We start from the raw sequence: 20,877 nt of genomic DNA on the forward strand, positions 1-20,877 counted from the left end.
GAGCAGCACGGAGGCCACCATGGAAAGGCCAGGGCCAGCCACACCCAGCAGTCCCAGCAACCTTTATCTGGGAGCAATTTTAGGACAAATGTTGGTTTCCAACTCCTAAAATTGTCAACGTCCAAGGATTGCTCTCAGAAAAAAGCTGCCAGGAACAACGGCTCTGGCTGGACTTGGCCTTCCAGGGGTCATCCCACAGCTGCTCCGAAGACACTGGGTCAATGGTGTTTTCTTCCAATTGAAAACAACGGCCAGTAAACCTAAACCTAATCCTAACAATAACCACTAAACCTAAAGTTAACTCAAATCCTAACCCTTCCCCTTACCCCAACCTTATATTCTAGCACCTAAGCCTAACATAAATCACCTAACCCTACCCACTAACCATAAACCTATCCCTAACCCTAAAACCTAACCCTAACCCTAACCTTAAACCAAAGACTAAATCATAAATCCTAACCCCTAACCCTTAAACCCAACCCTAACCTTAACCCTAATACCAATCCTAAGTCTAACCCTAACAAGTTAGACTAGAAAGGTAATTATCAAGGTGAGTAGAAAGTAGATACTTGAAAAGATCAACAGCAAGGTGAATTGAAAGATATTAAAAAGTGTAATAAAATGTACATACCAGAAACATGAATGAAAAGAATTGGAAGGAGGTGCTAGAAAGATGAAAATCAAACTGGATAGAAAGTAGACAATAAAAAACAGACACTGAAACTATAAATAGAGAGAGGAATAGAAAGTAGATATTAGTGAGATTGATAGACCATGGACACCCAGACCACAGATACCTAAAAAGTGGAAGGAGCCAGTTCCAGGCTGGGACTCTTTGTTTCCGGTTTATTCTCGATGGTCCTGGAGCTGTTGCCGGCTTTTTAGTTTTTTTACTGTGGTTTGGTTTTTGACCCTTTTTATGCTGTTTTTGTGTGTATGTGTTTCATTTATTTTTGCTTTTTTTGCAGTTCTTTGTGCTGCAGGTGTTTGGTGTTGGTTATGGGGCGGCAGTGGAAAAAAATTTGGGCCCTAATTTGCATATGCAATAGAATATTTGCATAACTACTCATTATTAATTATTTTTCAGTGCTCCATATGGGAGTAAGTGGGCTGGAGAATAATAGTAATAATATGAGAGGTGTTACTCCAATCTGGAGCACTGTTTATGGGCTTTATGCACTATAAATAAAAAGAAGAGAAATAATAGCGTCTGGTGCAGAAAATGCCATGCTGCCTGGAGGCAATTTTTAATTTATTTAATTTATTTAATTCTAAAAGTCTGAACAGAAACAGCTCCCGTATCAGACTGAAGCACCCACTTCACCGGATCTAAAACGCCACACGAAAGGCGAGCGGGGTCCAGGGCAGGGATGAAACCGCGCCGCGAATTCCCTGGAAAACCAGAAATCCCCAAAACCCAGAAAATGCCATTTGGCCCCCCATGGCAGGAGCCGGGTGGTGCCGCCCCGCGCCCCCCCCCGCGCCCCCCCATGGTCTCTCCCGCCCCTCCAGCGCAGCAGGCCCCGCCCCCCGCGCGCGCCACGGCCGTGCCCGCCTGCGATTGGCCGATCCGCGACGCCTCGCGCGCAGCGGCCAATGGCGGCGCTGGGCCCGCCCGGAGCAAAGATGGCGGCGCCGCGGGCTGCGGGCGGGCGGCCGTGAGGCGGCTGCGGGGGCCGCGCCTTGCTCCGCGCCCCGCGCCGCGCCGGGGGCCGGCCGGCCGGGGGTCCCCGCTCCCCGCTCGCGGGCTGGCCGGCCCGCCGGGCCCGCCCCGCCCTCCGCCATGGCGGCCGAGAGCGGCAGGCAGTTCTGGAAGCGGAGCGCCAAGCTGCCGGGCAGGTGAGCCCCGGGGAAGGGGTGCGAGGGCCGCGCCCCCGGCGCTCCGGCTGAGGGCTGGAGCCGTCGCTCTGCCTGGGGAAGGGGCTGTCACCCACCCTGGCTCTGGGGCTGAGGGTCCCTCGAGGGATACCAGGCGGATCTGTCCTGGCTGCGGGGCTGAGAAGCTGGTTGGGGGCCCCGGGGTTCCTCCCTGGAATAGGGGGGATGCCAGGGCCACGCCAGGCTATGGGACGGGAATTTTGCTGGTGGAAGGCTTCATGTATAAGGGTCAAGGGTAGGGTGAGAGCTGCTCCCTCATCTGTAGGACAAGGCAGGCTGTGTGGGGGCTGCGGGGACCCCCTGTGTGCCCCCCATGGGGAGCAGGATGGAGGGATCAGGGTGCCTTGGAGGCCTCTTTGGGGCAGTCTCAGAGCCAGGGCTGTACTATCTTCTTTTCCACAGATACTGAAGAGAACATCCTTTCCCGAAGTCCTTAGAGGTGTCGCCTTGGGTGGCAGCAGCTCTGTCCCACAGGGGTGTCCCTGATAATGCATGGAACCCCCCATTATCCTCTCTGGTGTGGGATGTCGCTCCTGGTCCCCCTCTGCTCAAGAGGAGGGACTGTGAGGGCTCTGTTTGTAGCTCTTGTGCCTCAGTTCTTCTGGCTGTGATGTTCTGCTTCCTGTCAAGGCATCTCTACTCACTCGGGGATGGGAGAAACAAGTGAAATGTGTGATGGACATGGTATTTAGGAAGAAGAGGCTGGTATTAATGAAGGAGAGGCTCCCTACAATGCCTTGGGAGCAAGGCTCACATGGAAAGAGGGCATCCACCTCTCTGGGGAGGCTCTCTCAAGTGTTTTTCCTGCCTTGTGCTCCTTACTTTTGCTCTCATTTGCCTTATCTGAACCCTGCCCTTCGCCTCCTGGGGTACAGGTGCAGTCTGAAATGCTTAGTTGGCTTTAAATCCTGCTGGGCCAGTTAAATATCTCTTTCTAATGTGCTTTCACTCATCTGCTTGTCACTGTGCAGCTCCTTCAGTTGGCTGGACAATCCATGTCTGCAGTAAGCAAAGGGAGAGCAAGGAGCTCTCTGTTCCTCCTCTGCTGCTCCTGTGGGAGGAAAATCCTGTGCTTTCCCTGGGTTATTTCCCAACTGCTCCTGTCCCTTACGCGAAGGTCTCAGCCGTGCTCTCAGCTGGTGGTCTTGGACACCACCTCTCTTCTGCATTTGGTGACTTTTGAGCTTTGCCTTGGAAACCCCAAACCAGGTGAACCGGTCTGGCCGGCAGCCGGTCCTGCCTGTGATACTCTGCATCATGAAGATTTTGGCAGTGTTCTCTCCTGCTCCTAACTGCCTGCTTGGCAGATATCCTGGATCCAGGAGCCTTGTTACCTCCTGTGTGCTGGTGGTTTCCAGGGACAGTCACCAACAGGTCTTCAGCAACCTGACTCAGAAGGTGGAGGTGTGATGTGCTGCATCCGTGGTCGCTAGACATGAACCCCCCTTTCTTCTTTTTTGTCTGAGCTTTGAGAGACCCTCCTGTACAGATTCTTGGCTCTCTCCTTTCTTTCCCCTGACAATCTGGCAGAAGGAGGCTTTGTAGGGACTTGGATACTGTGTTAGCTTCCTTTTCCATGACACTTTGTGTGCTTGGTCACTTAGTTGTATTAGCTTTTATTTGCTAATAAAGTTTATTACCTTTTGGTCCCTGTAGATTTAGGGTGGATTTTTGGTGTAGGTTTAGAACTGGTAAACAGTGTTTTGTTTTTCCAGTGCTGTCTTGTGGTTTTTTGCACTGGGAGTTTTCTGCCTGATAATTTTCTAGGGATGTGTTGACAGAGTGCTCTGGTGTGTTGTCCTCTGCAATGTGTTGTTTATTCCCTGCTCTTCAGAGAGATGGGCAGCCAGGGTCTGGTGGGGTTATTTAAATGCCATTTTAAAAGGGGAGAAACAGCCTGCTGGAAATAAATATGTTCAGTGTCCAGAGGGGCAGTGACGTTTCATGGCTACGCTCTGCTGCAGTGTCAATAACCCATACCCTGTGATGATCCTGTGAGGTGTCACACGGGGAGCACAGACACTGTACCTCACACCATTGGTCACCCCTTGTGCCCTACACTGAACATCCAGGTAACAGGAAATGCCTGTCCCAAAGAGTTTAAACTGGGACAGAACAGGGGACTTGTCCAGTCAGGCTGGGAGCACAGCTTAGATCAGCTTGAGATTCTTCGTTTGGGAATGTCTGGGTTGTAGGACTTTAAAAAGAGCTGTGTACAGGTGGGACCCTCTGCCATTTTATCAAACATTGATTCAGAACCCCAGGAAAGGGTTTTCTCCCCCAGCACTGGCTGCCACATCCCCTCCTCTCTCTAACACACACACTTCATTGCTCTTGTGAAGTCCAGGCCTTCACAGGTGGATCAAAGCAGTTCCCCACTGGCAGCCTGTGGGTCCCTGACAAAAAGGAGCAGCTTTGTGCTGGCTATCATGGGACAGTGTGAGTTTGGTACTGGGTATGGGAGAGGCTCTGCTGGCTCCTGTCCTGCAGGGAGCTGCCACAAGTCATTGGGAAGCAGTGCTGATGTGGAGGGCTTGTTCTTCTTACTCATCATCTCTTTGCTATGTCCACCCGTGGAGGTACCTTTGCTTAATTGCTGCCCTGACTTCCAGGTACTCATTAGTCATCACACGCTGTCCTAGGCTTAATCCTCGATGGATAAACACAGTGAGCCCTTCCAGCCACGAGGGACAACCACTGCAGTGGTGAGCCCACCCCTTGTTGGGCTGCTCCACCAGGATCTCTGTGTGTTGTGGTTGTTTCCAGCCTCTGCCCTGGCTCTCTGCATCTCTTCCCTGCCAGCTGGACCTGTTGCTTCTGCATCCTCAGCTTGTTCCCAGCGTGCTTTCCAGCTGCACCAGGCTGCCATCCCTCTCCTCCATGGCTGGGCTCTGCTGGTTTTACTGCCGGGCACCATCTGCAGCTCCTAGAAACCAGGCCAGCTCTATTGACCCAAGAGAAGCTTGTTCCTTGTGTGCCAGCTCTGAATGGGCCTTTGTCTCTGCCATGGCATTGCAGGACTTGTTTTCCAGAGGTTGTTTTCCAGGGTGGGGTGGCTGTGAATAGTTCCTCAAATGCAGGTGATAACTCAGGATCCCTGTCTCACCTCCAGACTCTGCAAAACCAGCGATGAGTGTGTTTTTAGTGGCTCCTCTCTGAGGTGATGCTCCCCATGTAGGGCCTGGAGCCCTCAGGCTCCTTGTCCCAAGGAACCGAAAGAACTGAGATGTGGTGACTCATTTCAGGCCACATAGGAAGTAGTTGATTAAACCAGGATTTGGACCCGAGTCAAACCACATACTGTACCAGACATTCCTTTTCCGTGGCATTGGCTGTGATCCTGGAGCCAGCATGGGGTTCAAACCCTAAAGTACATTTACAGAGGAGTCCCAGTGTCACTGCCTGGAGTCCTTCCCTGTCCCACAGTGCCTGGAAGGGTGAACTCCCAAAACTGGAGGTCCCCTTGCTGGAAAAGAGAATGAACTCAGTGTATGCAGCAGGTAGATTGAGACACGTGGTTGCTTGGAGTGAGCTGGTGGTGCAGAAAAGAGCAGATCTCAAATCCCAGCACAGGTGGGACAGGGCCTAAGAGTTTAAAGAAGGTTTCTCTTTGCTGCTGCAGAGAACAAGTCTTCATCTGAATGTGTCATTTTGCATCTAAGGCTTTTAAGTTAGAAGGTTTTTAAAGCTGCTTTTGGTCTTTCATTCAGCTCTCAATAGCAGGCAAGAAGTGTGACCCAAGTTTAGGCTGAGATTATTTGTAGGACCTCTTTTTATAGCACCTTGGGTTTTTTTTCTTTTCCCCTTCCTGCAGCATTCAACCTGTCTATGGAGCACAGCATCCTCCACTGGATTCCCGGCTCACCAAAAAGTAAGTGTTTGTCTCCTGGAGATGCAGGCCACAAGGCCTGGCAGGTTCGGGGCTCAGTTCTGCAGTAGGTGGAGATCTCCAGCATCCCTGGCACTGTGATACTGCAACAAAGAAGGACAGCAGTGGGATGTGGTGCTGCCTTGAGCTCTACGAAAGCTTGCAGGGAGAGCTTATCTGCTGGTGCCCTTTATGGCCAGAAATCCATTCAGTAACACCCACATCAAAGGAAACAGACTTTTTTTTTTTTTTAGTAGTGGTGTCTGATCCTTCAGCTCCTCTTTGGAGCTGGAGGAATTAAGGGAAAGGGAGGTAAAGCTGCCCAGCAGCTACAAGGCCGGAGAACTACGGCAGAAAAAGGCAGAATTCTGGATCTGAACTGCCTCCTTGTCCCTGTCTCGTGCTGTGTAGTGGTAAAAGTTCCCTGCTTCAGGTGGTGGACTTTGGCTCCTGTAGCTTAAGAGTAAATTCCTTCTGTGCCTGAGGAAAGACCCAGGCTGGTCTGGCTGCTGGGAACAAGTGCAGCTGTTTTGGGAGTGTCCATGGAGGGAGACCTGCTGTGTCTGACTTCTGACATGCCTCTCTCCAGGTTGCAAAACCTATTTTTGGATGTTAATCTACCTTTTTTGTGTAGGGTGGGGGAAGGCAGAGCTGGAGGAATTGTACCTGTCTTCCCTTTGCCCTTCCGAGCCAAGAAGCCTGGCACCTCTCCAGCTGTGTGCTGCCACTGTGGCTTCTGTGACTGCTGTCACAGCAGCCTGTGACAGCCACTCCTGGCAGTGGGCAGCCCAGAGAGACTTAACATATTCCTTAGGTCTGGGAGGAGGAACAGGGAAACTGGACAAAGGGATTGGCTGATTGGAGTGAGGGTGTGGAGAAAGGAAAGAAAATGAACTCATCCAACAGCACAGCTCTGATCCTGTTCCTCTCTGGCTTGCAGCTTCATCAAGGACCGCTCCAAGGCCAGTGGGCTGCCCATGAAAAGCAAGAAGGCCTCCAGCTTCCACGAGTTTGCCCGCAGTACCAGCGATGCCTGGGACATCGGGGATGACGAAGATGAGGACTTCTCCTCCTCCTCCTCATCTTCTTTGCAAACTCTGAACTCTAAAGTGGCCAAGGCCACGGCAGCGCAGGTTTTGGAGAACCACAGCAAGCTACGGGTGAAGCCTGAGCGGTGCCAGCCTGCCCTCGGTGACCTGCCCACCAACTGCAAGGTCATCAAGTCCAGCAGCGAGGCCCAGCTCTCCAGGACCTCTGGTAAGAGCCATCTTCAGGAGCAGCCTCCTGCTCCAGTGCTTTCCTACTTGGCCACTGAATTCAACTGCTTGTTGCTACTCATAGTGTGGGCAAGAGGCTGTGACACAGCCCGTAAGCACAAGAGAGGCTTTTTCTTCCTTTTAGTATCCTGTACTCCAAGGAGCCATTTTCAGAGGCCTGGCTTTAATGCTTGTGCCCTCGGCTGCTCAACATCCTGCATACAGGCATGTCTGTCTGTCCCAGAGTATTCCATGTTCTGGGTGCTAAGTCAGTTTTGAGATCTGTTAAGTTCTTGCTGAGATTTGCTCACTGTCTGCTTCCTCTGTGGCTTGGTGTGCTGTGTTTAGCAAAGGTCTGGGTGAGGTCCTGTTGACACAGCTTGGGCAGGGAATTTGGCAGCAGCAGCTCCTGCTCGCTCTGCCTTGTCTGCCTGTGCAGTGAGAGTACCCCAGGAGGTGGCACTGGCAGCCCACCAGCTCCTCTCTCTGCACTAGCAATTAGCTTGATTGGTGTTTGGATCACTGGAGAGCAGAGGGATCTGAAGGTCAGTTCTGCCTTGTCTCTTGTGTCCTACCCATGGCTTCCTCTGCGCAGAGGGAAGTCTGATCCACTTGCAGCCAGGTGTCTGGATGCAGGAGGAAGAAAGAGAGGCAGAAATGGGGGGAACTGATGGAAGAGCTACAACAGATGCCTGTGAACTGCTGATCCATTGGAGTGGGCCAGTGATGCTGTTCCGTGGTGCTGAGGAACAGAAGGGTGAAATCTGCAGTGTCTGACAGTGGCTGAAAGAGCGAGGTGGGGTTGGAGAGGTGGAACCTCCTTCCCCAGCTCAGTGCAGCGTCTGGTCCTTGCAGAGGAGGCCTGTGTGCGGAGTCCCCTGCAGAAGCAGCAGTCCCTTCCCCTCCGGCCTGTCATTCCACTTGTGGCTCGAATCTCTGACCAAAATGCCTCTGGGGCTCCCCCCATGACTGTGAGGGAGAAAACGCGCCTGGAGAAGTTCCGGCAGCTCCTTTCCAGCCACAACACCGACCTGGGTGAGTGGCACAGAATGAAGGTGCTTCTGGGTGGGCAGGGGAAGGCAGAGGGGGCCTGCTGCCTGCATCAGGTCTGCTTCAGGGTGGAAAAAATTACTGCCTGCAGTTGTACCAGGTGGGATGTTTGCAAGAATCTGCAAACTCTCTGTTGGCAGATGATGATGTCCTCCAACCACTTCCTATCTGTCCCTAATCATTCTCCATCTTTCACATGGGGGTTGGGATCACTGGGGGCTGTTGGGCTCTGCATGAGAACTGAGGTCCTGGCACATTGGTGACCCTGCAGCTCCCAGTTCTGTGCCCAAGCTGGGCTGAAATCATCTCTACTCTCCTTGCAGTAGACCCACATCCCCAGTCATTGCTAGTGTGGGAGCCTTCCTGGAGGCTCATTGTCTCCAGAGCCTGCAGGAGCAGACTGGGCTTTCCTCTCCTTCTAGGTGTAGTGGTGCCTGGATGTGCCTAAGATCTAATCCATTGCCACCACTGTCCGTTTGCAGATGAGCTGAGAAAATGCAGCTGGCCTGGTGTGCCCAGAGAGGTCCGGCCTGTGACGTGGAGACTGCTCTCAGTAAGTACTGGGAGCTGTGACCCCGCAGTCTGGGGGGACTGTGCCACGTCAGGGACATGTGCTCCATGTGTCCCACAGCCAGCTTTGCTTGTGTGTTCCCAGTGCCCAGCTTACAGGTGAGCTGTAGGGTTTTTTGGTCAGGGAGTGTCATTGCTGCATCCTCTTTGAGCTCAAAGCTCAGACTGGTGTGGGGACTGGCTGGTTCACGCTCTTTTGGGAAACTGAACCTGATGAAGTTGGGTTTCTCCAAGATCAGGGACTGGGAAGGCCAAATTCCATGAAAGCTCTTTCCCCAGCTCCTGAGTTGTGTGCCTGATGTTTCTGGGTGCACAGCTGGCAGGATTTCAAGGGCTGATGAGGAAAGAGGGTCTGCCCTGAGCTGAGTTTTCCCAATTCAGGGCTATCTCCCTGCCAACTCGGAGCGCCGGAAGCTGACCCTGCAGCGGAAAAGGGAGGAGTACTTTGGCTTCATCCAGCAGTACTACGACTCCCGGAATGAGGAGCACCACCAGGACACCTACAGACAGGTAGGAACCCTCCTCTGCCTTTCTGCTTTGGGTATAGCCCTTTCCTCTCTCTTGCTGCTGCTTCTCCCCGTGGGTAGCGTCATGCCAGGACTTGCTCTAGCTGCAGCTGGGAGGAGACTTCTCTTTGGGGAAGAGGCACCATGGTTCTGTCCTTGTTAGTTTAAGCTTTTCCTAAATTGATCTAATACTAAATTTCAGCTCTGAACTACCTGCCTGCATGTGAGCAGAGCACACTGCAGATACCTGTACATTATTTTATCAGTACAGTTGTCATAGGTAGCCCTCACTGTGCTTGTCAGCTCTTGCCTGGGGGAACACTGATGGTGGATTCCCCTCTGTTAGCCTGTGATGAGTTACTGTGTCCCTGGAAAGCACAGCTGGTGTGTGTAACCCACCTTCTTTTCCAGATCCACATTGACATTCCAAGGACCAACCCACTCATTCCCCTCTTCCAGCAGCCACTCGTCCAGGAGGTAAGGGGGCGGGTGAAGCTCCTGCCCTACATTTGCCATGGGATGTGTGTGTGGAGTGAGGCCAGCACTGCTCCTAGTGAGTTAACTTTGTGAGGAAACTTCCCTGCCTGACAGCTCCCAATGCAAATACCTCCTGGAACTGTCTGGTCTTGTCCCATGTTTCTGGAAGACATCAAACTTGGAGCTTGGGGGTTATGAGGTGATCTCTTCTTTGGCAAGATGGAGCCAAGAGCTGGTAAAAAACCTGAAGCTTTTGTTTTGAGACAAATTGAAGGCATTTGAACCAGAACACAGGGTAGTTCTGTTTTGCTTCAAAACCTTTTTTATGGGAGCGACTGGGCAGGGATGGGTTCGAGAGGTGGCCAGGAGGTGTGGGCACCTGTCCTCTCTGGAAACAAGCTCAGTGGGTGTCTGTGGTGTGTCAGAGCATGGTGTCCAGGGGGTTGGGGCAGTCTGGGAACGCTGGTTGTTGTGAGGGAGGCTGCTCTGTTGGGAACTGTCCTGATCTGTGTTTTTCTGGGAGTACTGTGCTGATACCTCATCTTCACACCTGATGTTCAGCCAAGGACGCTCCTCTGCCAAGAGACAGCCCTGTCCTGTGGATATTAAGCTATCTGGGTCTTGAAAAGTTGGGTCTGCCTTTCTTCAGGCAGAGGTTTTGATGAGGAGCCTGGACTGTGTTGTCTGAAGAGTGGGCTGGCCTGTGTGTGGGATCTGTGGATCACACAGGAGTTTCTCCTAGGACTTTCATGCTTCTAACATTACCTTACTGCTACAGAAAAGCCTGCCAGTGCATGGTCTGCACTCCCTGAGCTTAGCAGTTATGCTTTTCTGCCTTCCCTTTGTGCATGGCTAATGCAGGTACCTGCTTTCCCTCATTCTTCCTTAGATTTTTGAGAGAATCCTGTTTATCTGGGCCATTCGCCACCCAGCCAGCGGCTATGTGCAGGGCATCAATGACCTGGTCACCCCGTTCTTTGTCGTGTTCCTCTCTGAGCACGTTGGTAAGTGACACTTGCTGCTCCAAGCACTCCTGACCACGGGGTTTGAAATGTGTGAAATGCTGGCATGAGGAAAACTTGCTTTGCTGGAGAAGGGGATGATGTACTCCTCCTTCAGAGTGCCTGGGCCAGGCTGGAGTTGTATTTTGACCTCTTGCTGTATTTCTGCTCCCTGACTGAATTGACTTCAGTTTCATAATCTTGCCGAGCCCCACAGAAGGTTAAGTGCTAAGGGTGGGTTTGCATTTCAGTGTACTTAACAACCTCTCAGCTTGGAGGGCAATGGGATCTTTTAGGCACTGAGGGAGTTCAGGCAAAGCCCTGATATGTGGAGTTGGGAGGAGGGTCTTGCTCTCAAAGCTTGGACTTGGGAGACAGTTCCTGCTGTAGGAGGAATAAGTGAAATATAAAGAGACCCTGCCAAGAATGTGAAATAAACTATTTAAATACAGATTCTCTCCATTGCTGCTAGTACAGGTGTGTTTCTCAAACTGAGAGTTTCAGAAAGCAAACTGACTTCTCCCTGCTGCTTCTGGATTTCTTGTCAGCCGCTTGCTTTTACCTGGAGATCAAGTCCTTTCCACCCATCATGCTTTTATTCTTTCTCTGGCTCTAGCTGTGTTTTGGAGTTGACATTAATGCTGGGATGTCATAATCCCTATGTTTAAAGGCTCTTAGTTTTCACTGTAAATAGAAGGAAAAACGAATTTATAAGACTGTATTAGTGACAGAAATCCTGTTGAATAAATATTTTTAAGGTTTTATCCAAAAGTTGAAGTGTTGAACTGAGTGAAAGCCTTCCACTATCAAGCTGAGGCTTTGTAAACTAGTGCTGATCTACCTCTGCTGAGGGCCTTGTGAAGAGCTGAGCCACCTTGCGTACCACTGAGACAGCCAGTGTGCTCAGGGTTGATCCCTGGGCAGTGCTGTTGCTCCTCACAGCCTGAAGGAGAAAGCACCAAATGTGTCTCTGATGGCAGCTGGAGTGAATTCCCTTCTGTGGGAAGAGCAGGTCAGATCTGAGCAGGTTCCCTGTGAGAGGCTTCTCCTGTGGCCTGAGCAGCATCCATGGCATTTAGTCCTGGCAGAGGCCACTTGCTCAGGATTGATTTATTGGGTTAGAAGTAGAGCTGTGCTCAGTGAGTGACCCAGGCAAGAAGGGAGCTGGTGTGAAGCATCAGAGCTGCCTGTGGGTACGTGGTGTGACTTCTGCAGTCCTGTACCCTGGTGGGTGCCAGGGCTCAGCTCTCCCTGCATGTGGCAGCAGAGTTCATGCTGCATTCGCCCTGTCAGGCTCTGTGCTGGGTTTGTACTTCTCACCATCCTTCAGGGCTGTTTTCACTCCTGATTGAAGCTTCCTCTCTGGATGTGGCCTTCCTGTTTCCAGCTCTCTCTGAAACTTGGGTTGGAGGGAAAAATTCCTCTGCAGGACCAGTTGAGCTGAATTTGGCCAAGCAACAACAACCCTTTTGTCTCCAGAGCCTGGGATTGAAAGCCAGCCTTTAGGTCACAAGCTGTTGTGGTGCCTACCTGCTCCCTGGTGTAGCAGTCAGAATTAAAAGACAAATCAATAATTGCCTTTAATGTCCGTGGGAAAGAGCTGGCAGTGGTCAGTCCCTCGTAACCCCTCTGCAACAGGATTTAAGTAGTTGGTTTGGAGCCTCCTCTCTACAGCTGCCTTTGCAGTCAGGCCCCTGAGGAGCTGGGCAGGGCTGAGGGCTCTCCATGCTGGATCATTAATTTTCAGGATCCTTGGAGCCTGGATCAGCTCAGTCTGTGCTGCACCCAAGTTCTTGCAGCCGGAGAGGCCTTGCACAGTTTGGTAATCCTTGTGCAGCACGTACCAAGGGACAGCTCACCTTTCTGTGGGAAGTCTCTTGCTCAAGGGAAATTCTCCCTGTATTTTTTCAGCTGTATCTTCCTTGGGAAAGGGAACAGCCTGTATGGCTCAGGCACCCCCTGCCCACAGAGCCACTGAGGGCTCACACAGCTGTGTGTCACCTGCAGGTATTCCCATGCTCACAGGTGGGTGTACAACTGGCCTGGAAAATTTCCCCTTGCATTTTCCCTTGCTCTGGGAAGTTGGCACCAGCCCTGGCTCCATCCTCAAATCTCTTGGGTTTGCTGCTCCTGCTCTCCTTTCAGAGCAGGTGTTTTGTTGACCACAAGGTCCTCGAAGGAACCCACTGTGCTGCCAGCTGGCTCCTCTGCTTGGCTGCCCACCATGTCCCCTGGGATGTTTGCATCAGAGCTTCTGAAGGGCTGTCCCCCACAGCCAGGACCACTGCAGCTCTCTGGGGATCGTGGGGTGCCCATGTGACTCAGAGCTGACAGCCAGAGGTGGGAGATCACAAGTTGGTGATGTTGTTTAGCTGTGAAACACAAGGCCAGGATGACACCCTGATCTTCTACTGTCCAATCCAGGGGCTTCTCATGAAGCAGTCTCACAGGCTGGTCCCCACGGCCAAGTTCATTGTAGGCTTCTGATCCATCATCCCGTGATTTGGGCAGGTATTGCATTTGCAGACAACAAATCCTCTTTTCTGCAGATCAGTTAAAATCTCTCCTTGGAGCTCAGCAGCTGATTAATGTGTCTGGTTGATAATGTCTGCACTCTACATTTTATCAACCCAAGGCCTGAAACATCCTTCACTGGGCTTGTCTGGCATCTCCTGCAAGGGCTGGAAAGGGAAAATGGGAATGGGGAAAAGGAGTGTGGTTTAGGCAGGGAATGGTTTGTAGCTTATCAGTCACTTCCAGGGAACAGTTCAGCAGCTTCCTTTGTTTGAAGTTGACACAAACAATGGAACAGTCAGCAGTTACCCAACAAACTCCAGCCCTTGTGTGCAGAGGCATTAAATACAGCTGGCTTGGGCAGTGGTGAGAGCAGTTCGGCCACACTGCAGTGCCTTTGTCTTGATGCCTTTCCATCATCGCCATGGAAGGTGCTGGAAGGATGTGGGCCTCTCCAGGTCCTGAAGGAGGGGAACTGAGGGGAAAACATCCACAGGAAGCTGTTTCTTCTGTTTCTTCTAGCTGCCCTGGATGCTCTGGGGCCTGGATGACCCCTTTATTAACCTGCATCTCCCGAGCCTGCCTGAAGGCATCCCACTGACACTGTTTGCCTCTTCCTTCTGAGCAATGCCTTGAATCCCGGGTGTGTGCGCTCCTTTGACCAGCTTCAGAAAACACCAGCTAGGCTGAGGCAGGGAGAAGCTCATCCCCAGAGTTTTCCAGTCCTTATCTGAACTCCCCTGACCCCTTCTGCCAGTTGGGACCAGTTGCTTTTCCCACACTTGCATCCACCCAGTCTGGATCCAAACCTCCTGCTTCTTGCAGGTGGTGGGCAGACTGCAGTGCACCCTTGGCAGGTGGGATAGGTTTAACTGCTGTGTTTTCTCCTTTCCCCCAACATGGCAAGCTGGCTCACCTCTTGTGATGCTCTCCCTGCCTCCTGCATGGACACCACTGCCTCAGCTACTTGGCAGCAAGCACGGAAGCTTTGGGCCCCTGCCACTGAGCAATCCAAAGCTGGAGTGATTCTTCCTCCTGACTGATGGCTTCTGCTGCAGGTGCTGCTGAGGAAGAGCTTGAGGGAGGTGTTGAAGGTGCAGGAGCAGCTGAGCTTGTTGGTGGTGCCTTCTGGATGGGCACAAGCTCCCAGGACCTCTGGGGAGGATGGGGATGTAGAGAGATGTTCTGGCAGCTGAGGAATTGGGGCAGGAATGACATCTCAGCACCTCCTGGAGGAAACCATACCCCCATTTTTCCAGGTGATCAGAGAGGGCATAACAAGCACAGGCACTGAGGTTTCAGTCCCTCCCAGCTCAGGTCCTGCAGCCCCTCTGCTGAGTCACTCCCAGCTCTCAGGGCTTGCGTTTGGATTTAGGATGGCAGTGACAAAGCTCAAGTGAGTTCAGCATCCCCAGGTTGTGTCAGTGCTGGCCCTGCAGCCTCTCCCAGTGCTCTCTGCCTGTGTGACACCACTTCCATCCCTGATTCCAGGCCTTGCATAAGAGGTTGTCCCAGCTTTGGGACCTGTCTGGCACCACACCAGGGCTGTAGAGGGGAGCAGTGCCATGGGAATATTGATCTTGTTTGCCTCTAACTGGCTTTGTCACTAAATCCTAATCGCAGTCCAATGAAGACACTCTTTCCCTGCACGTAGGAGCAGAAACTTGGGTGATGGGAATGGGGACACTTGTGTCACCACTCATCAGCCTCTCCTGACCTCCAGTTTTGTCCTGGGCCTGGGGCTCACTGCATGCAGTGCAGACTTGCCCAGAGCTGTGGGAATTTGTGAGCTGAGGCTGGGCTTAACTCTCCTCCAGCTGTCCAGTCCTGCCCTGAGCCCCCTCTGCTCCCCAGAATATGGGGAGTCATTAAAGCCTCCCTATGGAAAGCAGGGATGTGGGTGCACAGAGCCCTGGCTTCTCTGGTCTTTCCCTTCTCCTGTGTCCTCCTTGAGCCCTTTTGAAACGTCACCCACAGAACTTTGCTTTTGTTGAGCTCTTGTTGTCCCTGGGCTCCGTGTGGCACTGCTGTAGGTGGCTGTCACCAAGCCAGTGGCTTCCTTTCAGTCCCTGTCACAGCCGTATGTTGGTATCTCCTTTCCATGAGGCCTCTTTAGTGCTGCTGCTAAGCAGATCTTTGTGCTGAGCCACACTCCAGAGACCTGGGGTTCGGTTCACAGCCTCTTGCAGTGTGTGTTGCCTCCTGCTGGGGATCTCCTGCCACTGTTCTGCTTTAACAAGGGGGTGCTGGCAGAGCTGCTCCTCCTGTCCCCATGCTGGTGCAAGGAGCAGGGTGTTCCCCATCACCTGGGCAGGTCACCATGTCTCCTTCTCCATCGTGGTCCTCCATCCATGGGCAGGTCTTTGCACAGGATCATTCCCTCAGGGCTGAGCCTGCCTCTGCCACCAGTCCTGGGTGTCCACGTGTCCTGCTCCTTTGCCTGCCCATCCACCTTCCTCTCTGTGAGACCTCGGGAAGGAGATGGACACTAAACAGATTCTGCTTGCCTGTCTCCCTGCCTGGACCCTTTGAGAGTGTCTATAGAGAAGGCAGCAGAAGAGTGACAGTTTTGGATGGTGATGATGATGTGCAGCTGGAAAACAGCGTTGCTGCTCTTTCTGCAGTAGAAGATAGTGAGATTAGTGCTTGACCAGCTCTTGTTTGTCCCTAGAGCTCCTGGTGGCAGTTTGCTCTGGAGCTGAGCTCTGCCCCAGAGGAGAAGCAGAGGTGGGAGCAGTGCTGGAGTCGCTGACTGTCCTGCCCTTCCTCCTTCAGGCAGGACCTGTTGGTGTTGGTTTTCACCAGCCTGTGGCAGTGCCCTGCAGTGTATCTGAGCCAAGAGGGTGGCCTGGCTCCAGCCCCGAGCCCCATCTTCTCCTTCTCTTGTTTTTTCCCAAGGATTTCTGAGCCTCTGAACTTGGAACAGGAGCAGTTGAGCCCTGTTGTTTGTTGATCTGATTCAGTGGTGTGACAGCAGCGTGGTGGGTGCTCTCTTCTCATGGAGAAGAGGGAGGGAACTGCTGGGTCAGTCAAGCCAGGAGGGCCCAGACCTGTGTCTCCTGACTGTCTCCCCACCTCGGTCCCACTGCTTTCCCATGCCTGTTTCCCTCTCCAGCCACCAGGTTAAGGTGAGCCTGGCTTGGAGCAGACGATTCTGCTCCAAACTCAGCCAGCACCACTGTCATTGCCTCCTCGAGGCATCTCTCCCTTACACTCCCTGGGGGTTCACAAGCCCATCTAAAAGCAAGGAGCCTTTTTCACTCTCTGAGAATCCTTTGGGGACAGAGCTGCCACTGACCCTTGCACTGTCAGACTCCCCTTGGGTTTTAAAAAACAAACTTGCACAAATCTCTGCTTCCCCCACACCGAGGCTCTGCCATGCATGGGGCAGCTTCTGTTTGCTGGAGCTCTCCTGCCAGCCAGGCTCCAGGAGAGGGAGAAACCCCACAAAGCTGAGTCTTCTCTGTGCCACGTGGCCCAGCTGGCCCTGTGCTGGATTCAACTCAGTGCCTTTTTGCTGCCCAGGAAGATCTTTGCATGCTTCTGGGTCCTTGCAGCTATGCCTGAGGGTCCTGCTCTCCCTACAGAGGTTCCTGAAGCTTTGGCAGTTCTTTCTCCTGGGTCCTCAAAGCTGGCAGCCTCCAGGCTGGGTGCCTCTGTTGTGCTTTGGTGAAGAATCCAGCTGGGAGTGGCAACTGGCAGCTCCCTTGTGCTGCCCCAAGCGAGTTTCCTTCTCTGGTTTCTGGCTGCAGTGAAGGTTTCCCCTTTCCCAGTTCTCCCTGTGGTGCTCCCAGCTGGCAGAGACCTGCTGTCCCCCACGGCAGGTGTGCCAAGGGGTTCCAATGTGCCAGAGCTTTGTCCCTGCACAGCCCTTGTCCCAGAAGGATGACAAAAGTACTGTGGGATCCCTCCTGTGGTTCCCTGGGGAGCTGGACTGGGTTCAGGGCATGGCCAGCGAGTCTTTTGGGGTTCTTCAGCTGAGTTGGAGGAGTAGGTGAGTGCACGGGTGCTGTGACTGTGCCAGGCACACCCCTAACACACAGGGAGTCTTGCAGTGCCTCTTGCAAAGCTTTGGCCTGATAAAGCCCCTGGGTTTGTCCCATGTCCCTGGTGTCCCCCATCTCCCTGATGCTCTTCCCTCTCCCTTTTGCAGAGGAGGATGTGGAAAACTTTGACGTGACAAACCTGTCCCAGGATGTTTTACGGAGCATCGAAGCCGACAGCTTTTGGTGCATGAGCAAGCTGCTGGATGGGATACAGGTGAGCCTCTGGGGCCACGGGAGTTTCTTTGCCCTTGCTGGGGGAGCAGTGTGGTTGTCTCCTCTCCCTGTCTGGGTGAGTATTCTGCATGCTCCAGCATTAGGGAGATTTTGCTCCTTCCCTGAGCTGAATGTGTTAGTGAACTCCTGGGGAGATGGGTGCTGTGGCTGTCCAGATGGCCCTGTCCTGACCAGGGAATGCACAGCAGGCAGATGATCCTGGTTCCCAAGAGCTCTGTCTCCTTGGCTCATGATAATCTCATCTCCCTGTCCAACTGCTGATCTGGGTTTGATCATTTCTAGCTGTTGTTAAAGCTGCTGCTTCTGACTCAGGGCCTCTCCCCACAGGACAACTACACCTTTGCACAGCCGGGGATCCAGAAGAAAGTCAAAGCCCTGGAGGAGCTGGTCAGCAGGATCGATGGTAGGTGACACAGGAATCTGGTCAGGTTTGGCACAACAGAGGGAGGACTCCTTCGTGAGAACTCTCGGGGCAGGGGTAGACACTTCTTACAACACTCATGGAACCAGGGCAGGGCAGGGTCAGCCAGAAACCTCCTGGTGACAGCACAGGGTGAGGAGAGGAGGAATTCAGGACAAAAAGGTCTCAGCCTGAAAGTGTGTGAAAGCCACTGTGCTGTGAGCAGTGTGCTGGAGCTGGGGCACTGTGAGCCCCAGGTGTGTAAGTGAAATGTGCTGTTTCAGAGCAGGTACATAATCACTTTAGGAAGTACGAGGTCGAGTACCTGCAGTTTGCCTTTCGCTGGATGAACAACCTGCTCATGAGGGAGCTGCCCCTCCGCTGCACCATCCGCCTCTGGGACACCTACCAGGTATGCAGGCTCCACTGACCCCCTGCCTGGCTTGTCACTGTCACTTGTGTCCCTGTCCCCAAGGGGACAGAGGTTTCCTGGCACCAGCTGAGGGGCACAAAGCAGTGTGGCCCCAGGATGTTTACAGCCAGCTGGGTGATGGGTGACCCAGTAGGACATCTGTGTCTGGGGAAGTTGTTCTCCAGCTGAGCTGCAGGAGCTCACTCAGAGTTTTGCTGTCCACAGTCAGAGCCAGAAGGATTCTCCCATTTCCACCTGTACGTCTGCGCTGCCTTCTTGATAAAGTGGCGGAAAGAGATCCTGGATGAGGAAGACTTCCAAGTAAGAGCCTGAAGTTGGGGGTGATTCCCTGGGTGTGGAGGGGAGGGAATTGCTCTGGTTGGGAGCCCAGTGTGGACACAGACAACTGTCAGAGCTGGCCCCAAGAACATCTGGTCTCAGGAGCTTTGCCTAGAAGTAACTTGCCTTGGTGATGACAGAGAACTGAGCTGTTGGAGGGTTCAAACATCCCATTCCAGCTCTGATCACAGTGTTTGCCCTCCTGTGTCCAGCTGTAACCCTGGAATAGCATCCTTTATTTCAAGGGGCTTGGGGTGCTTCACTGGTTCAGATCTAGACACAAGCACATCTTAATGAGCCTTTCAGACCTGTGTTACTGAGTGCTGCTGCCACTGGTCAGGCTGGCCCCAAGCCTGCACTGGATCTGTGCTCTGCCTTCACCCTCTCTAAACATCTTCCCCTCTTCCAGGGCCTTTTGATGTTGCTCCAAAACCTGCCCACGATACACTGGGGTAACGAAGAGATTGGGCTGCTGCTGGCTGAAGCCTACAGACTCAAGTACATGTTTGCAGATGCCCCAAACCATTACCGCCGATAGGTGCCCAGACTGGCTCCTCTCTCCCATGCCCACCCCTTGTCCTCGCCCGATCTGATCACTGTGGCATTTTTGTCATCCCAAATCCTCGGACACTCCAGCCAGGAGCTGCTCCTTGCTGTACAAAGCTCACCTGGACTCTTGTCTTAACTCTGAACGTGTGCCTGTCTGCCACTCCATGCGCCTGGATGTGCCATTTTGACGACTCTCAGTATTTCACTCCGTGCTGATGGCTCACACCAGGAAGGGAGGCTTCAAGGGGCTGAAGGAGAACATGGGAGAAGCTTTACAGACAAACTGAGCCAGAGACGAAGCCCTCCTGTCCTCTGCACTCCCAGTCCTGGGCTTGTCTGGCTGGGACCACTTTGGCTTCGCTGCCTCCTGTTGACCTGCACCACGTGCGCTGCCCCATCTGCTCCTTCCTCTCTTCTGACACTGTTTGCGCCAACTCCCAGATGAAAATGCCTTATCAGAGACCTGCCTGGCCGCAGAATCCTTCCCCACGAGGGTGGCAGGGCAAGAAGTTTCTCTCAGGGCCTACCTTCGCTCCGAGGGTCCAGAGACCCCCCAAGCACTTTGTGGGTTCACAAGAGAGTCCCTCGTGCCTGCCCTCCCTCCTTCTCTCCATCCTCTTCGCCTACCTCTCCCCCAGGGCAGCGGGGCAGGCACCACGGGGGCCACTTCCACTCCATCCACACACACTTGGAATGACACGTGCCAGCTTGGTGGAACTTTTGGTGACTGATGTTCTGTGAGTACAGCCCCATCCAGCGTGTGGGGAAGGCACGGAGGGGGTGTTGGTAGGGGAGCAACATCTCTCAAAACCTCCTGACAGCGTCCCCGCTCCTCCGAGGCGTTCTGTGTATATTGTGTTCTTGTGTATATGGGTCAAAGATGTACAATATATGTCTTCTCTTTGTAGCAGATTTTATATTTATAACATGAACCCCTTGTTCTCCCCATCCTCTCCACACCCAAGAAGGATGCCTGGCTGTGGTGTTGTAGGGTTTTGACCCCCTCTGGAGGTGGGGGGTTTTCCAGAGCTGCAGGTATTTCTGCCCCGACATGTTCTTGCAGTGTTGGCTCTGCCCGAGGTGTGACAGAAACACATCTCAAGGCATCCCTTGCAGGAAGGGTTTGGGCAGTGGAGATGGGAGCTCCCAGTGGAAGCAGAGGAGAGCCTGTTGTTGGAGACAGGGTCTGCAGTGCTGGCAGGTGCCTCCCCGGGCCCTGCAGGGCGGGGCTGTGCCGGGACTGCCGGCAGCACTCCGGGGAGGAACAATCCTGCATCCAGGAGTGGCTGTCCCCAGCAGGCAGTGCAGCTCCCTGGAGCTGTCCCCCACAGCATCCCTGTGGCCAGGCCCTGGCTGGCCCTGCCGTGGGTGCTGTGAACTCAAACCAGCTGTGGGTGTTTTCATGGGCCCTTTCCTTCCGTGGGCAGAACACCTGGTGTGGGCCAAGGGCTGGATTTGGGAGAGTATGAGGGAATCTGGGCCACCCTGGGTTTCTCCCAACACTCCTGCTGGGCCACCAGGGCTTTCCTGGCAGGGGCTGGAGGCTCCCAGTCTCTTCCCCTTTCCCTTTCTGTTGGCAGTGGGGAGAACACAGCAGGCAGTGAGGCCGGGGCCGAGCATGTGACAGGCAGAACCTTGTTGCCAATAAAACTCCAAACAGTATCTCAAGAAATCTCTTTCCTAAGGTGGAGTTGTTTTTCTCAGGCATTTGGACTTTTGCTGTCTTTCTGAGAGACAGACCTCGTGGTCCTTAGTTTAACATCAATTAAAAAAAGAA

The 20,877-nt window shown here is 53.2% G+C and overlaps 1 protein-coding gene across 1 annotated transcript; it reads left to right on the plus strand.

The window, feature by feature from the left end:
* The first annotated feature begins 1,722 nt into the window (after positions 1 to 1,722).
* On the plus strand, positions 1,723 to 20,012 carry TBC1D22B (TBC1 domain family member 22B). Its single transcript, XM_032132895.1, has 13 exons — positions 1,723 to 1,839; positions 5,693 to 5,749; positions 6,687 to 7,003; positions 7,858 to 8,037; positions 8,535 to 8,605; positions 9,004 to 9,132; positions 9,540 to 9,605; positions 10,495 to 10,609; positions 17,274 to 17,380; positions 17,728 to 17,803; positions 18,085 to 18,212; positions 18,438 to 18,533; positions 18,961 to 20,012. The coding sequence occupies exons 1-13, from the start codon at positions 1,784 to 1,786 to the stop codon at positions 19,087 to 19,089; spliced, it is 1,527 nt and encodes a 508-aa protein (XP_031988786.1). The 5' UTR covers positions 1,723 to 1,783; the 3' UTR covers positions 19,090 to 20,012.
* The last annotated feature ends 865 nt before the right edge of the window (positions 20,013 to 20,877 follow it).

The sequence above is a fragment of the Corvus moneduloides genome, chromosome 24, assembly GCF_009650955.1.
Source record: "Corvus moneduloides isolate bCorMon1 chromosome 24, bCorMon1.pri, whole genome shotgun sequence".
In the NCBI taxonomy this organism is placed as follows: Eukaryota; Metazoa; Chordata; class Aves; order Passeriformes; family Corvidae; genus Corvus; species Corvus moneduloides.